The sequence below is a fragment of the Macrobrachium rosenbergii genome, chromosome 53, assembly GCF_040412425.1.
Source record: "Macrobrachium rosenbergii isolate ZJJX-2024 chromosome 53, ASM4041242v1, whole genome shotgun sequence".
Classification (NCBI taxonomy): Eukaryota; Metazoa; Arthropoda; class Malacostraca; order Decapoda; family Palaemonidae; genus Macrobrachium; species Macrobrachium rosenbergii.
Window position 1 is genome coordinate 24,286,420 of NC_089793.1, and position 19,865 is coordinate 24,306,284.

General features: G+C 38.2%; 1 protein-coding gene across 8 annotated transcripts in view; it reads right to left on the bottom strand.

Annotated features, from left to right (window-relative positions):
* Positions 1 to 19,865, bottom strand: part of ktub (Tub domain-containing protein ktub) — a 506,836-nt gene that overhangs the window by 30,635 nt on the left and 456,336 nt on the right. For all 8 annotated transcript variants that reach the window (XM_067096900.1, XM_067096899.1, XM_067096897.1 and 5 more), the window contains one exon: positions 2,406 to 2,552. In XM_067096900.1, coding sequence (XP_066953001.1) covers positions 2,406 to 2,552 — 147 coding nt within the window. The remainder of the gene's footprint in view (positions 1 to 2,405; positions 2,553 to 19,865) is intronic.

Here is a 19,865-nt window from a genome sequence, read left to right on the forward strand (position 1 = left end):
CATAATCTCGATTTCTATTCGAGTGTGGTTTCCTTTACAAGCAAAACATGCAAAAGCTATGGTCACGGAAACTTCGGTACGTATTAACAAAATAATCATCCATGGTGCAAACTACAAACTTCAAACAAACAAAAAACATTCCTCTTTCGCAAACACGATAAACAATGCTCTACAACTGGAATATATATTTTTTTTACACAACACGACAATTCACGGAAAACCATAACCTTTTGTGAAATTGTGAAAGCCCTTTAAAAACTGAAATGGCAAAATAAGACAATGAGCCAATAAATCCAGTAACATAAACTTTTGTGAAATTATGAAAGTCTTTTAAAAACTGAAATGAAACAGTAAGACATTTGGCCAGTAAATCTCTCGGTGTGCTTTCTTATAAAGGCAACAAATGAAATGTTTCATGAGGTGGCACAAGGCACAACTAGAAAAAAAATAGAAGTTCATGGCAGTATAAATTAAGAGGGTAAATGAAAACATGAAAGAGCTTGTGAAATTGTGAAAGGAATTGTGACATGAAGCAGTAAGACATTTAGCCAGTAAATATCAGTGCTTTCTTATAAAGACCGCAAATGAAATGTTTCAAGAGGCAAAAAGCACAACTGCAAAAAAAAAAAAAAAAAAAAATGGAAGTTCATGGCAGTACACATTAAGAGTTTAAATGAAAAGAGCATCTGGTCTCGTATGGTCCCTGGAATTAAAATCCTTTTTCCTTTGAACAAAAGGGAACGATTTCTCCCGCTGCAGACCGGCAGAGTTAATCTCATCCTCTTTTTAAAACGTTCACTTTTCCGGGATGAAATATTTTAGGGTACATGTCTTTCTTAAAAGGGTGTCACACCGCCCCCCGCCCCAAGCCATCGCCACAATTTTGGGAATGTTGGTACCTACAATTTTGGGAATGTTGGTATCCAGTGGGTGTGGAGTGGGGTTGGGTGGGGTAATGATAGCTGTGAGAGAGAGAGAGAGAGAGAGAGAGAGAGAGAGAGAGAGATTTCCAGAACTAAGAAAGGCTCAAAGATGGGACAATGAAAGGGAAAGGAAAAACAAAGTTAATGTTGAAAATTCAACAACGACAGCAATTTTCTTGAAGCCACCTCTCTCTCTCTCTCTCTCTCTCTCTCTCTCTCTCTCTCTCTCTCTCTTGTAAATCCCTGAGCATGAAATATACTAGCTCTTGCCCTCCATCGTAATAAACGAAAAAGAGGCTTGCAAAATTGCGGCAATAACTACAGCTATTTTATCATCTAATGCTTCGCAATGTCTGCCTTGACATTTCGCGAAATCTGGAAGATAAAATAAGAGTCTCTCTCTCTCTCTCTCTCTCTCTCTCTCTCTCTCTCTCTCTCTCTCTCAGGGTCACTCCCATTGTCTCCCATACTTAAGGTCACAAGATGTATTGAGGGGCCGGACGCAGAAAATGACCATCCTTTGTATTCTTTCAGCGTTTCTCGTCCGGGCGTTTATTTATTTATTTGTCTGGGAAGTCTTCCCTCGCTTCAAATGGATGTTTCCTAAGCTGTGGAGTTTTCCTCTTTATTTCGACTTCGTTCTTCTAAAGTATAAGTAAATTCTTCCATTCTTTAAACAGACGTCACTCTCCTCTCTTATTTATCGTTCATGAGATTCAGTTTATCAGCTTCACATAAGTCTCAGTCACCCTTACCTCTGAATATCAGGCCTTCCTTCTACAAAATCCTTTCTAGTGTCTTGTGCAGGAGTGATAGGATGGGTCAGTGATGTATGTGAACGTGGAGTAGGAGAGTCCTACAGGGCACAGGTATTAGTCGAAGTTCAAAAATATTGGATACAAAACTCAGGTCCAACAGAGGCCAGTACTGGTTCTCTGGCCCTTGACCTTCTTCCCAGAACAGACTGATTAAGTGGCAAATTTGTAGACGTTCCTCCCAGTTTTGTCAAAAGGATCCGGTGTGTTTGCTACAAAGGTCTTGCACAAACGATACCTAAAGGATATCCTTCAGTATATTAAAAGAAGACGCAATGAATATGGAAAACATTATACAGATATGGAAAAAGTATCTGTTTAGAAATGAGGATTTTACCTCCTTTCTGTGTATAGCCAAAGAGACATCCTTCAGAGTAAAATCCTTCACTGTAAATGTCAAGAAGCTCAAGGCACCATTAAGAAATCAAAGTAAAAAAATAATAATTGAAAGTCGTCCCAGAGAGAGAGAGAGAGAGAGAGAGAGAGAGAGAGAGAGAGAGTGGCCATAAAAAAACATTTAAAGTAAAAAAAATGATTGAAAGGGGTACTCGTGAAAAAGAATCCAGTCGCCCCAGAGAGAGAGAGAGAGAGAGAGAGAGAGAGAGAGAGAGAGAGAGAGAGAGAGAGAGAGAGACCTAACCTAACCCAACCTAAGACAGCTTCTCACCTGAGACGTTATTGGTGTTGGCGTTGTCTTCCTCGTCGTCGGTGAAGTCGGACGTCTGTCCAACGACGGGGAGGACTTGGACGGTTGTCATGGCGGCGTCCGGGCTCACGCCGTCCGTCATTGCGTACTGCAGCGGACCGTCGTACCCTGGGAAAGAGACAAGAAGAAGAATGATAATTGATATTATGTACCGTCGTACCTTGAGAAAGAAAGCAAAAGAATGGCAGTAATATGTTCCGTTTTACCCTGAGAAAGAATAGAAGACGGATGATAATGAGAGAGGAGGAGAAGAATGATAAAAATATGTACCGTCGTAGCCTGAGAAAGAGAGGGGAAGAATGATATGTACCGTCGTAGCTGAGAAGAGAAGAATGATAATATGTACCGTTGTAGCCGAGAGGAGAAGAATGATAATATGTACCGTCGTACCCGGAGAAAGAGGGAAGAATAATGAAAATATGTACCGTTGTAACCTAAGAAAAAGAGAGGAAGAATGATGATATATACCGTCATATCCTAAGAAAGAAGGCAGTAGAATGGCAGTAACATGTACCGTCTTACAATGAGAAAGAGTAGAAGACGAATGGCAATAAGAGAGGAGAGGAAGAATTATATGTACCGTCGTACCTTAAAAAAGAAAGAAGAATTATATTAATTTGTACCGTCGTACCCTGACAAAGAGAGAAGAAAATTTCCAAGGTGCATTTAATTTTCTCTACCACCTAAATACACTTCACTTATTATAAAATTTCCAAGGTACACTTCAGCTTCTCCTATGATATATTTCAGTTTCGCCAGAATGTACATGCACTGAAGTTTCTCCAACACAACTGTTATGAAGCGTTTCCTCTAACTTTTACCATTCCAGAAACGGGAACCGCTCGCCCATTCCCAACCCCAATTAAAAATAAGTAAATAAGCAAATAAATAACAAAAATAGTAACTAAATAAGTATATGAATAACGTAAATAATAAACAAATAAGTAAATAATTAACACGCACAAAGTCCATTCGTAACGGCATCTCATCTCCCAACCAAGCCACCATTATGATCGTACTTTGAACCACTCGTCTAACCCAAGGAGAGAGAGGTGAGCATCAAAAATTCAGGCATAAACACAGCAAGTTCTCCGCTGCTGTGCCGTTTGGTTGACAAACGAGACTATACAGGCATCGAAAGTCCCCATTTGTTATTTCTCGTACCAAAATGCGATGCCCACTTAGCTGGAGTGTAGGCTATATGGATATCGCTTAAATAGTTTAAATAAGTTTACTTGAACACCTGAGCACTACACACAAACAAAAAACAAACACGTGTGTATGTGTATTTCTGTTTGTGCGCGCGCGCACGAGTTCATGCAACTTGTGCAGTACGAATTTGGTCAGGTATCCTTTATTGGCATAATTTATTTGCTTTTAAATACTTTTCAAATCTTATACCTCATCATGTGTGTTTCAGTAAAACGGTTTTTATAATAATAATAATAATAATAATAATAATAATAATAATAACAATAATAATAATAATAATCTGAAAACAAATGTCTTACATAATTTAAGTCTTTTGTTCACATATGAAGCCAAAATGAGAGAGAGAGAGAGAGAGAGAGAGAGAGAGAGAGAGAGAGAGAGAGAGAGAGAGAGAGAGAGAGAGAGAGAGAGAATTCTACACATACAGTATTTGAAGTGCGGGCAAGAACCACAAATCATTTACTGAAACCGTCAGAGCCTGCCAAAGACTAATTCTAAAGGAGGGCTATTCTGAAATGACAAATCCTCAGTAGAACCTATCACAGTACTGGTACAAAGTGGGTCTACCAAAGCTTCTTCTGAATGGAACCCCCCATGCCTGGTCCAGATTGGCTTCAGATAAGCTTCAATCTCAAAATGGGGTACTAAGGACTTCACGAAGTAGACTAGACAAATTTTTTCACTTTCTGGTAGTCTGATAAAGAGATAATCTCGTGATGAACATGGGAATCTCAGGAAATCATTTCAAAGGTGAAATTATTACATCAAATAAAGGTAGCTATAACTTCAAAAAAAGCTAAACGATGCAAGCAAACACATGATATATATATATATATATATATATATATATATATATATATATATATATATATATATATATATATAATATAGAGAGAGAGAGAGAGAGAGAGAGAGAGAGAGAGAGAGGAAGGGAGATCGTATCGAAAAAGGTTATTTATTCATCATCGCCGGGCCTCCCGAAAAAGCATCTGTCAGACCCAAGCGAAGGTAAAACGTCCCATTACGGGTTCCGTGGATGCTTGCCAAACTCCATTTCCTCAGCGGAGTAAACGAAAATAAAATTTTGCCATTACCAAGTGAAAGCCACGCCTGGAGACACGTAAAATAGGACCTGGGACGAAGCCTGCGGTTTACAATGGTTTAAATGGTTAGATTAGGTTAAAATGGTAAAGTTAGGTTAGGTTAGGTTGAAATGGTTGGGTTAGGATAAGTTAGGTTAAGATGGTTAGGTTGGGCTAGATTAGATTAAAATGGTTAGGTTAGACTAAATTAGGTTAAAATGGCTAGGTTAGGTTAGGTTAGGTTAAAATAGTTGTTATGTTAGGTTAGGTTAGGTTAGCTTAAAACGGCTAGGTTAGGTTGTGTTAAAATGGTTAAGTTGGATTAGGTTAAGTTAGGTCAAAATCGGTCGCAGCCTTTCCTCCACTCTGCTTCATTTATTGAGTCTCCCGTAAATTCAATCACTTCATTGACTTACTGCTTAGCATCAACCTGGCGTTATAATCATGATTCTCTCGTTAACTGGAATTCTTCAGACCAAAACCGTTTAATGCCACTATGTTTCAGTTAGCATAAGCATCAAATTAAGTACCTGGTAGACAAAACCTTGGTGGGTCATAATCCCAAAAGACTTAATGAGAAGTCACCCCATCCAAGGAGGAACCATCTACGTTTACTGAAGTCGTCTAGCTACCAGATACATGGTTCGATGCTAAGGTCAACAGAGGCCCGACAGATGTTGACCAGTGCACGCCCTTCCTCCCGTTCCCGCCCAGGAGTCGAACGTGCTACCGATTACATCACAAGACCCCGTATCACGTAAGCCAACGTCAGACCATATGCTGTGAATGTATTTGTATAGATTAAATGTGTTTCTCTCGGTCCAGAATCATCAAGTCAATTAAATACATGACATTCGATGTCAGAAACATAAGCAACAAGAGAGGGTTGAAGAAAACGAATGGATTACAGAGGATCATTGCTTCAGTTTGCATAATGATTAATTTTCTCTCTCTCTCTCTCTCTCTCTCTCTCTCTCTCTCTCTCTCTCTCTCTCTCTCTCTCTCTCCTGCTCTCACTGTTATTGCGTTTTAAAATGATTTCAGTCAATAAAATTATGACTTTTAGACAATATTAAAAGTACGAAAGGTCTCTCTCTCTCTCTCTCTCTCTCTCTCTCTCTCTCTCTCTCTCTCTCTCTCTCTCTCTCTCTCTCTCTCTCTCTCTCTCTCTCTTACGAATCTCGGACACTGCAAGACAAAAGCACAAACCTTTGAAATTGTCCTTCATCTTAAAACGTATAGCTCAGTCACTTCTGGTTTGTGTTTTGAAAATTATATATTCACAATATCCAAATTTCTTATTCTTGGCCACAAGTTTAAAGAAAAATAAAATACAAGACTTATGAGATTTTTCAGAACTGAATAATATCATGAAAGTCAATGAAGCACATTCCGGGAAATGGGGGGCGGGGGGGTTCGACAAACTGAAGAACTTGCCGCAAGAAAAATGCACTCGAATTGCAAAAGTGAAAAATAGGACTGTCAACCCCTCCTTCAACCCCCTCCTCCCTCCCCCGTCACAAAGTCCTCCCTCCCCCCTTCCCCAACCGCCTTCCAAGAAATACACACTTTGGAATTTGCCAACGATAAAGAAAGGTCGACAATGGAACAAACTCCTTTGGCGAATTACCTACCATTCCCGAAATTGCTCTCCTTTGTGTCTACTCCTTCTGTAATACCTTTTTCCTCTTCTCTTGGTCGTGCTGCAAGTTTTCAACTGACTCACACGATTCCGCTTTCCCGGCTTTGATTTCGTACTACGTATGTTTCCAAATAAATAAAAAAGGGTCTTATTCCGTACGACGTACATTTCCAAATAAATATAAAATAGCTGCCTTTCGGATAACTTGCAGGTAAAGCAGAAGGTCGAATCTCTCTCTCTCTCTCTCTCTCTGTTCTTATTTTCCTTTTAGATTATCGGCACCACTTAAGGCAGGAACGACAGAAAATTTCAAGTTTTTCTCTTATACTGACATAACATTGCAATTTCTCTCAGTCTATACACTCATAAAACATTAACCAAGAAACGTATGATTGCAATTTTCAATCGCCCTAAAGACACTCTCTCTCTCTCTCTCTCTCTCTCTCTCTCTCTCTCTCCATGCGCACACCCCAACTATCCCATCACATATCAGAAGACAGTATATTTAACGAAACAGAAATCATATATGACTTTGCGATTAAAACCCTTGAGGAATGACAAAAACAAAGAAATATATGAAAACAAATGCAATGATACACATGCAACTATAGAATGACACAGGGAAACAATAAAAAAAGCAGATTAACAAAGGTTTTCCTGTTTTGTTACGAATCATTTACAGGGGGTAATCGAATTTATGTAACAAATAAATGCAGCATGTTATCTCTCTCTCTCTCTCTCTCTCTCTCTCTCTCTCTCTCTATATATATATATATATATATATATATATATATATATATATATATATATACACACACACGTATATACGTGTGCTGCATAATAATTTCGAAGAAAACGCAAATTACGAAAAAATGACAGTAAAAAAATTGCCGATCAAATTCAAAAACACCACGAGAGAGAGAGAGAGAGAGAGAGAGAGAGAGAGAGAGAGAGAGAGAGAGAGAGAGAGAGAGCAATAAACGAGGGAGAGTGGTTTGCAGACATGCAATTTCGAGGCAGTTGCAATAGAGAGAACTCTCTGATGCGAATAACACTCGAACCATCAAAAAAAGGGGACAGAAGGATGTGTGTATTTGTGCGTATGTGTGTGTGTGTGTGTGATATTCCTCGTGCGTGGGAAGCCACGGACACTGATAACCAACGTCCTTGAGGACTTAAAAACTGGGACAGAAGGACAACAGGAGAACAAACGTCAAGCTGGACTGAACTGGAAGAGGACATCTGATAAAAAAGCGTTTCGCTGAGTGCTCGTGAATAGTTCGATGCAGGTTGCAAACAGCACTTTACGAAAGTAGTAGAAACAAAACTTTATAAAAGGAATAGCAACAACACTTTATAGAGTAACAGCAACAACATTTTACAAAAGCAATAGCAAATACATTTTACAAAAGTAATAGGAAAAAAAGTAATAGTAACAACACTTTGGAAATGGAATAGCAAGAAAACTTTACATAAGTAACAGCAAAACTACTTTATAAAAAAAGTGCAAATATAAAAAAGTAGCACATGAACTAATAATGCATGATACCTCAAATGCGACTAAATGCTACTTTCACTACTGCTATTCTCAGTAATAAAAGAGCTAGTAGCTTATAGCTACTTCCCTCCTCCTCCTCCTTCCACTTGCAAGGGGTTAGCTTTACTTCAATCATTATGATAGTAAATAATCTGAAAATATATGGCAGACTATCTTGAAAAATTTATTCCTAATTTTCTTTATTACCAAGTTATCATAACATATTTACTAAACCAAACCGCAGAATTAAGTCAATGTCATCATATATTTCGATTACGAATTATAATAACTTGTCCATCATCATCATCATCATCATCAATCATGGACGTATGAAAATTAATCTGCAATGTCGCCTGAAAGCAAATATTGTCAACCTAATTAGGGATTAATACCCAGCACGGGCAAAAGGCTTAATTATTTTGCCCTTTTGTCTACGGCAGAGGGGAAAAGGGTAATTAGTTTCCCCTGCATGTCAGAGTGAGAAGGGCGTCGTTTTGTGTGCGTGTATATACACATACATATACGTATATGCACACAAATATTTTATATATATATATATATATATATATATATATATATATATATATATATATATATATATATATATATATACACACACACAAACACACACATACATATATATACATATACATATATGTATTATAACAAAATTAAGCCACAAATAACGTTTAATATCCATTTCACTATAATTTGGGAATAACTTACACCCACGGTATAGTGAGCTGGAGAAACTGAATATTAAACAATATTTGTGGCTAAATATTTATGAACATATATAACGTCACGCGTTTATAGATGACAAAAATTCAAATATACATATATGTATATATATATATATATATATATATATATATATATATATATATATATATATATATATATGTACACAGTATCCCATACAACACGTGAAACAAGGAAGGCAGCGGGGTATTTGAAAAATATTAGGAAGAGAATTAAGTGCATTTGGAAACTAAGGTCGGGTTGTGTGCAAGGACTGATGAGCCGTTTCTCCTTTGTGGAAGCACAGTGTGAAAGATCGAGTGAAAGAAAATAGTTTGGATCAGTTAAGAGGACTGCATAAGTAGTGTATGTGAAGGAGAGAGAAAATTAAAGATAGTAAGTAACTTTCAGCACAGGTATGTAAGTCAGAAGTGTGTATCCATTAAATATGAATGAATTCCATGCGTATACATGAACACAAGAATACGAACACATCCCCAAGGAGGACGTGTGTATTTATTAGCAATGATCACATTAGACCTGACAATGGGATGTCACAGCTTCTCTGTATAACTTCTAATGTTACTGGACAAGAAAACCACAGTTTTATTTTTATTATTCTGCTTAAGTTTAATGTCTATACTAAGAGAATAATAACGATAACATTATGATAGTCACAAAAATCCCTAACATTAAACAACCCCTCCCCGCCAAAAAAAGAAAAATTATTACCTTGTTTTCCCCAGCTCCATTCTGAATCATTTGCGAGAGAGGAAATTCGTCATAGATCTCCGTACCTTGAGGCAATATTTTAAGCAGATAACCCCGTAATAATACCTACATAAATTACAGCCCAGTTTTACTTCCTATTCCATCCCTCGCCTGGCAGAGAGAGAGAGAGAGAGAGAGAGAGAGAGAGAGAGAGAGAGAGAGAGAGAGAGAGAGAGCGGGCCAGTTACTCATCCTATATAGACTTCCGACTTAATTCCTTCTTAAGAACTGTGGATTTATGTTCTGACACGGGAGGTACTTTTTCATTCCGAGCGCTGGAGAGTGATATAACTGGCCTTTTCCCCTTCCTGCGTAAATGCGTTTCACGGGGAATGTACGCAGAATTACTGAGAGGATTTATTTAATTTTTTTCTTAATTATCTTGTCCGAGAGGGGAGCATCTTTATCGCGTACCATCTTCTTATCTCCAAGAGAGGAAAAATGGTAATCTCATCCTCTTGTAAATTAATGTCTGTCGCACCTAAATTTATCAAGTGTGTAAAAGACATCCATACGATTACGCGACTTCTGAATCGTTTCTCTTAATCGAAGAATCTTAAAATAAAACAAATTTGTAAGAGAAATGAAATGGTCCACAACCATACGATGTCTGAGAGAGAGAGAGAGAGAGAGAGAGAGAGAGAGAGAGAGAGAGAGAGAGAGAGAGCTCAGTACAATAACTTAATCAGTATGAGTTTCCTAAATTCATAAAATAAAAACGTATTTTTTTTTTTTTTTTTTTTTTGAGAGAGAGAGAGAGAGAGAGAGAGAGAGAGAGAGAGAGAGAGAGAGAGAGAGAGAGAGAGAGGAGAAAGCGCGCCTGCTATAAGAAAGGATGAATGAGTTCAATAAGAGCATTGTGGACATACATCGATTCTCCACCAGGTACAAACAGGTGACGGAGTCTGGAGCCGTTCCTCCTCCTCCTCCTTCTTCTTCCTTTAAAGCTGTTGGCCTCCTCCTCTTCCTCATCCTCCTTCTTCCTTTAAAACTGCTGGCTTCCTCCTCCTCCTCCTCATCCTCCTCCTTCTTCCTTTAAAGCTGCTGGCCTCCTCTTCCCCCTCCTCCTTTTTCCTTTAAAGCTGCTGGCAGCCGCCGCCGCCGCCACCACCGCATCCTCCTCCTCCTCCTCCTGTTCCTCCTCTTCTTCTTTTTTTTCTTCTTCCTTTAAAGCTGCTGGCCTCCTGCTCCTCTCCATCATCCTCCTGAACGGCTTTCCTCCTCTTCAACTCTTCGGCCATTCCTTCCCCATTCCTCCCCTTCCCATTCTCTCCGCGTCCCTCTCTCAATTATCCTCGTGCCCTTCGTACAAACCCCTTCTTCCTCTCTCTTCCCTCCCTCCTTCCTTCCCAAGCCCCGAGGCTCTTCCAATCTAATTGACATTTCCCAAACTCGCCGTCCGCACAGTTCCCCTCTTTTCTCGCCGGGATAAAATTTCTGGGAGGCCAACAAAGAGGGAAGCTAATCTTACATAATTCGGGAAATAATCTCAGTAATATGCAAGAAGGACAGGCAGCGTCTTTCATCCAGCGAGCATTTCTGCTTCTTCTGGAGGGTTAAAGGATGTGTCCCTAGATAGGATTTAGTTCGAAGTGTTTTGAGCGATTTTTCATTGTGGCAAAAGATTAGTGGGTGATCTGCCATTTGCAGAACTCATGCTCTAATTGATGAGTCAAAGATGACTCCCTATGAAAAAAATAAAAAAAGGTTTAACGGGTGATCTGCAATTTGCAGTAGTCATCCTCTAACCGATGAATCAAGGATGAGTCCCTTCGACATGTTTTATGAGATTCTCATGAGCATAAAAGATTAACGGGTGATCTACGATTTGCAGCAGCCATCCTCCAGCTAAGGATGAACTAAGGATGAATCTCTTAAAAAATAAAACTGATTAATGAATGACCGGCAACTTGTAATAGTTATCCTCTAACTGATGAAAAAGGATGAGTCTCTATTAAAAAATTTAAAAGATTAACGGGTGATCTGCAATTTGCAGTAGTCATTCCCTAAGTGATGAATCAAGAATGTGTCCCTATTAAAACATTAAAAAGATTAACGGATGATCTACAATTTGCAGTTCTCATCCTCCGGCAGATGAAACAAGTACGAGTTCCTATTACAAGACAAGAAAAGATTAATGAATAACCGGCAATTTGCAGTATTCATCCTCTAACTGATGAATCAAGGATGAGTCTCTACTAAAAGACAAAACTCCACAGACTAAGCAATGCTTCGTATACCTAAGAAGCGCTCACCGGCAGAACGCTGACTAAGCAACATACGAAGTGATAATTACCCTTATCTAGCCTCTAAGCATTTCACAGATCTTTTACTATATCTGCAGTGTCCTAAAACTGATATATTCAGTATTCTTAAGGCTGATTCACATTATACAATCATGTCACCGACACATCACGTCACGTCACCGTCCCACCAGCCGTGTCCATCACTATCCCGTTCAGTTCGTGGCCAACCTCAGCGACTCACAGATTTAGCGTTAAGAAACTTGCATAAGCACCGTCACGTCACGTCAAAACATTATTTCCAAGAAAACGTGTCGTGATGTGACGGTGGATGCCGTGTGCTTGATGGTGACGTGACGTGATGGTGTGAACAAGTTCATTTGATTACATGTAAGAAATTCTCACGTACTTTGACGTGACGTGATGTTATAATGTGAATCAGCCTTTTAGTCGTGCACGTTCAGCCCGTTGGTCTTTCTTTCATGAAGTGACGAGACATTTACTTTCCCTGAGCACAACCACATAGTACAATCAAAGAGAGAAAAAGTAATTAATGCATGAAATATCAGTAATTGATAACACAGGGTGTGAGGCCGCATATTCATAATCCAAAGGACAGCAAAGACACAACTGGTCTTTCTAAACAATGAACAGTTAGAAAACCAAATTAACGCACGGAATAAAACAAAATAACTAAAGACTCAGCTAGCAGCTTACCCAATTATTATTATTATTATTATTATTATTATTATTATTATTATTACATTCAAACCAACATAATGCTACAAAATAATCTTCAAGACGATGATGTCTTAGGAGAAGACAAATGCCGAAGGGGGAAGCAGGGAGAGGGGAACAGGGGGAAGGGAGGGAGAGGGAAAGGAGGGAAGGGAAGGATATGGAGAGGGGAAAGGACGGGGAGGGGGAATGACGGAGAGGGGAAAAGAGGGGGAAGTGAAGGAGGGAGAGGGAAAGGATGGGAAGGGGAAGGAGGGAGAGGGGAACGGACGGGAAGGGGGAAGTGGAAAGAAGGGAGAGGGGAAAGGGAAGAAAGAAGAGGGGAAGGGGAAGAGGGGAAAGGGAGAGAAGAAGAGGGGAAGGGGACAGGAGGGAAAGGGAAGGAAGAAGAGGGGAAGGAGACATGATGGAAAGGGGAAAGGGAAGGAAGAAGAGGGGAAGGGGAATTGAGAGAGAGGGGAAGTGAAGGAAGAGGGGAAGGGGAAAGGAGGAGAGGGGAAAGGATGGGAAGTTGAAAGAAGGGATAGGGGAAAGGTGAAGAAGAGGGGAAATGAGGGAGAGGGGAAATGGAATTAAGAAGAGGGGAAGGGGAAAGGATGGAGAGGGGAAATTGAAGGAAGATGATGGGAAGGGGAAAGGATGGAGAGGGGAAATGGAAGGAAGAAGGGAAGGGAAGGTGGGAGAGGGGAAAGGACGGGAAGGTGGAAGGGAAAAGGAGGTAGAGGGGAAAGGGTAGGATGAAGAGGGGGAAGAGGAAAGGACGGGAAGTTGGAAGGGGAAAGGAGGGAGAGGGGAAAGAGAAGGAAGAAGAGGGGAAATGGAAATGGGAGAGAGGAAAGGATGGGGTGGGGAAGGGAAGGAGGGGGAGGGAAAGGGAAGGAGGGGAGGGGAAAGGAAGGAAGAAGAGGGGAAGGGGAAAGGAGCGAGAGGGGAAAAGAGGGAGATGAGGAGAGAGAAGGGCAAGATGGAGAGGGGAAAGATGGAGGGGGAGATGAGACGGAGAGAGAGGGGAAAGGAAAGAGAGGGGAAAGATGGAGATGGAAAAGAAGGGAGATGGGGAAGGAGGGAGACGGGAAAATGAGGGGGATGATGGAGAAGGGAAAGGAGGTGGAAGGAGAAGGGAGGAGGGAAAATGAGGAAAGGGGATGGCGGGAGGGAAAAGATGAGGAAGGGGGATGGAGGAGAGAAAATGAGGGAAGGGGAGGGAGGGAGAGGAAATTAGGGGATGGGGAAGGGGAAAGAGGGAGAGGGGAGGGGAAGGGAAAGACGGGGGAGATTGAAAGCGAGAAGGAGGGAGAAGGAAAGGAAAGGAAAGAGGAAGGGAAGGAGGGAGAGGGGAAGGAAGGGAGTAGAAAAAGGAGGGAGAGGGGCAAGGAAGTAGAGGGTAAATAAGGGGAAGGGGGAAGAAAGGGGAAGATGAAAAGGAGGAGGAGGGAGCGGGGAAGAAGAGGGGGGAAAGGGAAAAGAGGGAGAAGGCGGGAGAGGGGAAAGGAGGAGAGGAACGGGAGGAGGACACGGGGAAAAAATCAATTGCATTGCAAAAACAAATCGAAAAGGCTGTTTCGCCTGCAATTGATTTTCTTCTTTGAGGTATTCGCTGCTCGCCCTTTGCCCAATTTTCCAGCTGGGATTGGCCACGATTGGCTTTCTATTTTCTCTAACCAGTTTTCACTCAAAACACAAACACTTACCTTGGAATTATGCTGGTTAAGATTTATTCTTGTTTTTCCTTTGACAAGATTTTAATTTTTATTCTGATTCCATTTTCTCTCACTAGTTTTCATTCAAAACACAAACAATTACCTTGGAATTGTGCCGTTTATGAGTTATTCTTTTTTCATTGACAAAATTTTTCTTTTTATTTTTATTCTATTTTCTCTAACAAGTTTCATTCAAAACAAATAATTACCTTAGAATTATGCTGTTTAGGAGTTATTCTTGTTTTCTCATCGACAAGTTTTTCTTTTTGTTTTGAATCTCTTTTCTATCTAACCAGTTGTCATTCAAAACACAAACACCTACTTTAGAATTATGCTGGTTAAGAGTTATGCTTGTTTTTTCTTTTTATTTAGGTTTGCACTTCATTTCTGAAAATGAAAATATCTTGTTTTCGTTTACTTGTACTCCGAGAGAAACTCTCCTTGTATTTTAATAATTTATTTACATTTTATTTATTTATTTATTCATTTAGTTGTTATTATTTTTTTCTTTTTCAATAAGTGATCTCTACTTTCTGTGGCCTTGTTCCATATGAATAGGGTTTACCTTCTGAGTAATATTATAATAATAATACGTATACGAGACACTAAATACAAAATTTAGTTGATGCTTTAACACATAGACTTCGGATTCAAGAAACTTATACACCAAAGAAAAAACTAACTTTCCTTATATAATTTCCACTGGACACCCTCTACTGCTTTTTTTTGACGGAGGGGCGATGGAAGATGAAAGTTTTTTTTTCCTAGGTGCTAGACCAACTAACTACAAAAACAAGTTTGGACCAAGTTGACGAGGTGAAAGGGCCTGTGGCAAGAAATAATACCAAAACTTCACATGCAATTAAAAAGTCGAGAAACAATATTACAAGGATATCACTAAGTACATATTTGTGTGTGTGTGTGTGTGTGTATATATATATATATATATATATATATACACACACTTTGTGATATCCTCTTTACATAGTTTCTCGACTTTTAATTGCATATCTATATATATATATATATATATATATATATATATATATATATTTTATATATATATATATATTATAATATATATATATATATATATATATATATATATATATATATATATATATATATATATATATATATATATATATATATATATATATTTACACACACACACACACACACACACACACACACACACGTACTGTACATACAATATCATCCCAAAACCCTGAGTTAACATTCTGTAATAACAATTGGTAGTTTGGTAGCTGTTACGTACACGACATAACTAAAACTACAAGCTGCTTTATTATTATTATTATTATTATGCGGGCCAATTTGAGCTGAACTCTAAATTTACCTAATGGAGGAAATTTCTCAGCTGATCCGTGAAATATTTCTTTGTATAATTCATTTATTAATTTGCATGGTTTTCCTTTTTTTTTAATTTTCTCGGTCATTCTATCCATTGTCATCTCTCTAACCACGGGACTGAATTATTGTTGTTCATATCCTCATTCATTTCCAACATTCATTTCCGACAGAAATGACTTAACTGATTAAATCGCATTCCTTTCCTTATCCATTTCATGATTTATATATATTGTTTGTTTGATCATTTCGTTTCCCTGATATGTAAACCCATCTGGAATGACAACAAATAATCCAGACCAATTAACCAACGTCATCCCCTGATAACACAGGGGAGAGAGAGAGAGAGAGAGAGAGAGAGAGAGAGAGAGTACAAAACTGTAAAGAGAGAGAGAGAGAAGAGAGAGAGAGAAGAGAGAGAGAGAGAATGTACAAAACTGTAAATGTCAGAGAGAGAGAGAGAGAGAGAGAGAGAGAGAGAGAGAGAGAGAGAGAGATGTACAAAACTGTAAATGTCTGAGAGAGAGAGAGAGAGAGAGAGAGAGAGAGAGAGAGATGTACAAAACTGTAAATGTCAGAGAGAGAGAGAGAGAGAGAGAGAGAGAGAGAGAGAGAGATGTACAAAACTGTAAATGTCAGAGAGAGAGAGAGAGAGAGAGAGAGAGAGAGAGAGAGAGAGAGAGATGTACAAAACTGTAAATGTCTGAGAGAGAGAGAGAGAGAGAGAGAGAGAGAGAGAGAGAGAGAGAGAGAGAGAGAGAGAGAGAGAGATGAGTGCATTAGTCCGGATGCCATTACAATCACATTTCGTAAATCTTTCTCCTTTGATGCCCGAACCCATTTGGACAACTCGCACAAAAAGCCACTTAGGAAAGTCGTCAAGTTTTCGAAATTGTCCCGACGATATTTGGTCTTCTGTTGGCATTCGCTTTCCCCGTGTTTATATCTTTAATAGCTTCGTCTGTGACGCGGGGAAAAACTATAAGGCGGCAGTTTGAGAGATAACTGCGAGCGTATGTATGCGTGTGGGTAATATGAAAGGAGGTGTATGTGTGTATGTGTATGTATGTATGTGTATGTATATATATATATATACATATACATATATATATATATATATATATATATATATATATATATATATATATATATATATATATATATATATATATATATATATATATATATATATATATATATATATATATATATATATATATATATATATATATATATATATATATATATGAGAGGGATGTGTGATAAAAAATTTATAATATATAAGATAAATATATAGAATATATATGAGGAAATGGACAAACTATAAATGAGAAATGAGAAAGATAAAGACAGAAAGAAACAGAGAAATGCCAAACTTTAAATGAGAAAGATAAATGAGAGAGAGAGAGAGAGAGAGAGAGAGAGAGAGAAAACAGTAAATTTCCATCCCTTGGAGGTCCACTTAGAGCTTGGGAGTTTTCTATAACTTGAAGGGGAAGCAAATTCCACTTCAACTAACTGCAATGCCCAGAGGATAAAGAATGTCTTCGAGTGAAAAAAAAAGACAAAAAAATATATATACGTTCGGGAATCTAATCTAATGGGATAAGCTTTCTCAATGGTTTGTGAGCGTCAATGGTTTCCTTAAAATATCTCCATACTAAAATCGAAACAATCTTTAGTTGTTTTTTAATGTGATTTTCAAAATAGGAAACAAAGTCCTTCTCGTGGTCAGGTCAGTAATATATATATATATATATATATATATATATATATATATATATATATATATATATATATATATATATATGCTAACCTGACCAGAAGGATGTTTCCTTATTTTGAAAATATATAAACAAATAAAAACAAGCTTTAGTTGTTTTACTAGACAGTCCGTCATTGGCAGGTGGTCGAAACGAGGATTCGATAAATCTCCTTATCTCAAACTTCTCTCACAAAACAACAAAGTAAATCACCGACTTAAATGGATTACTACTGATTACTGCGCATGCTTTCAGATTACTGGCCCTCTAAGAGCAAGCACATAACGCCATGAAAACAAATTAAGCAAAGTTAAATGCAGACGATGTCCAGCCTCTTCGCAAATACTTTTGTAGTAAGACAGCGACCAGATTTGCTGAACAGCAGCACCATTTGTCGAACTTCTCAGTTCCAAAGGTCCTTTATTCCTCACAACGTTGGACTGCGGAACAGTCTCCCTGAGGAAGTCGTGCAACTGGAACTTCAGAAGTTCAAGCGGAGATGCAATGGATTATTCCCTAAAACAATTCTTGTACTTAATAATTTACTTACATTTTAATCTGTTTATCTATTAATTTTTTTTTACATATTTTTCCTGTTCTAATAAATGATCTCCTCTTTCTGTATTTCCAATCACGTTCTGTTACTTCTTTCAAATGAAGATCGTATTCTTTGGAAGCTTGAATTTCAAGTAAATGGCCCCTGTGGTGAGCTTGTCCCATATGAATGGGGTTCATCTTCTGAAGCATAATAATAATAATAATAATAATAATAATAATAATAATAATAATAATAATAATAATAATAAAAGAGGCAGACAAACAAAACCTCAAAACGAATCCTCTTATCACCTGTTCCACAAACGATAATTAACTCCACCATCGGATTCGTAACACCTCAATCAGAGGGGCCAGGATTCCACGCAGTTCAACGGCTCAAATTGAGCGTGAAAAGTCAATTAGCCCCAGTCATTATGGCGGACGCTCGACGAAGCCGCCTACTGCAATTTGGAGGGGTTAGGGGGATAGCTTACTGGGACTTGAAGACAGTCCACGATTCCCGTGTGGCGTGGAGTGTTAAACGATGTGACTCAAACAAGTAATTAAGTAATTTACCTGTGGGAACGTCCGACTGGAACGTGATGACACGGTGCGAATTACGGTAGGAAAAGAATGCATGGTTAGTCACTATTATTATTATTATTGTTATTATTATTATTATTATTATTATTATACAGAAAAAATTTATCACTTCTTAAAAAATGAAAAATAAATTATCAAATTAATAAATAACTAGATAAATATGTAAGTGAATCATTAAAATGCAAAGATAATAGTATTAAGGTAGTAATGCGTTGCATCTTCGCTTGAACTTTTGAAGTTCCAGTTGCGCAACATCCTCACGGAGGCTGTTCCAGTCCAATGGTATGAGGGATAAAGGACCTCTGGAACTGAAAATTTCGGCAATAGCTATACCAAATAACATCATGAATGGAGATAGTCAGAAAGAGATGTGATGAACGAATGGAGATAAAACGGTTAAGAAATAAACCACAAGTGGGCATTTTTGTACAAAAGTCATATACATATACATATATATATATATATATATATATATATATATATATATATATATATATATATATATATATATATATATATATCGACATTCTTCAGAAATGTGGCCAAATAATTCAAACCTTGAAAATAAAAGATTTTAAATAATTCAGAAGCACATTATCTGCATTTATGAGGCTATTTTCACTGGCAACAGAAATAATTTGGTTGTATAGCTACATATCTATCATTTCACACTCGCACGCACACACAAACACACACACACACATATATATACATACATATATACAATTAGCTAGGAAGTCTTAGTCCGAGTCTATTTTACACTAAATAACTTACTGGTAATTACAGATTCCCGTAAACCTCAGCAAAAGTTATTCACGATATATTTCGCAAACCCTTGTTATAATAAGCAACAAAAGAGACATCTTAACATAAACGTATAAGAATTCAACAGACAACTGATTGAACTTGAAACAAACATGAATTCAAACAAACTACGTGATCCTTGAGCCAAAATAATCCACAACGACTTACAGTGAAGAAATGCAAAGTAAACGTGTGTGTGTGTGTGTGTGTGTGTGTGTGTGTGTGTGTGTGTGTGTGTGTGTGTGTGTGTGTATTACAGCAGTCGATTTACAAAGAAAAAACAAAACAGAAGAATCACGTTAGAGACTCAACCTCTTGATTTCCAAGTTATCTCAAGAGGAACAGATGAACCAACATCAAGGAGTTTCAAAAGGGTAAGAAAGAGGAGGCTCTTTGTTTCCTGAAGAGCAGTTATAACGTGGCTGGCTTATACTTTTATTAGCTGAGGAGAGAGAGAGAGAGAGAGAGAGAGAGAGAGAGAGAGAGAATTCGACTCAAACCATTGCATCCAAGATGTATACACATCTGACTGGTAAAGTATTGGTTTAAATTGTGTGCGTGTGTGTGCAAAAGAGAGAGAGAGAGAGAGAGAGAGAGAGAGAGCAGTTTTGAAACCTAAAAATGAGAGGCAATAACAAACGAAAAATTGGGATTTTAAACATTGTCTACTGGAGAGA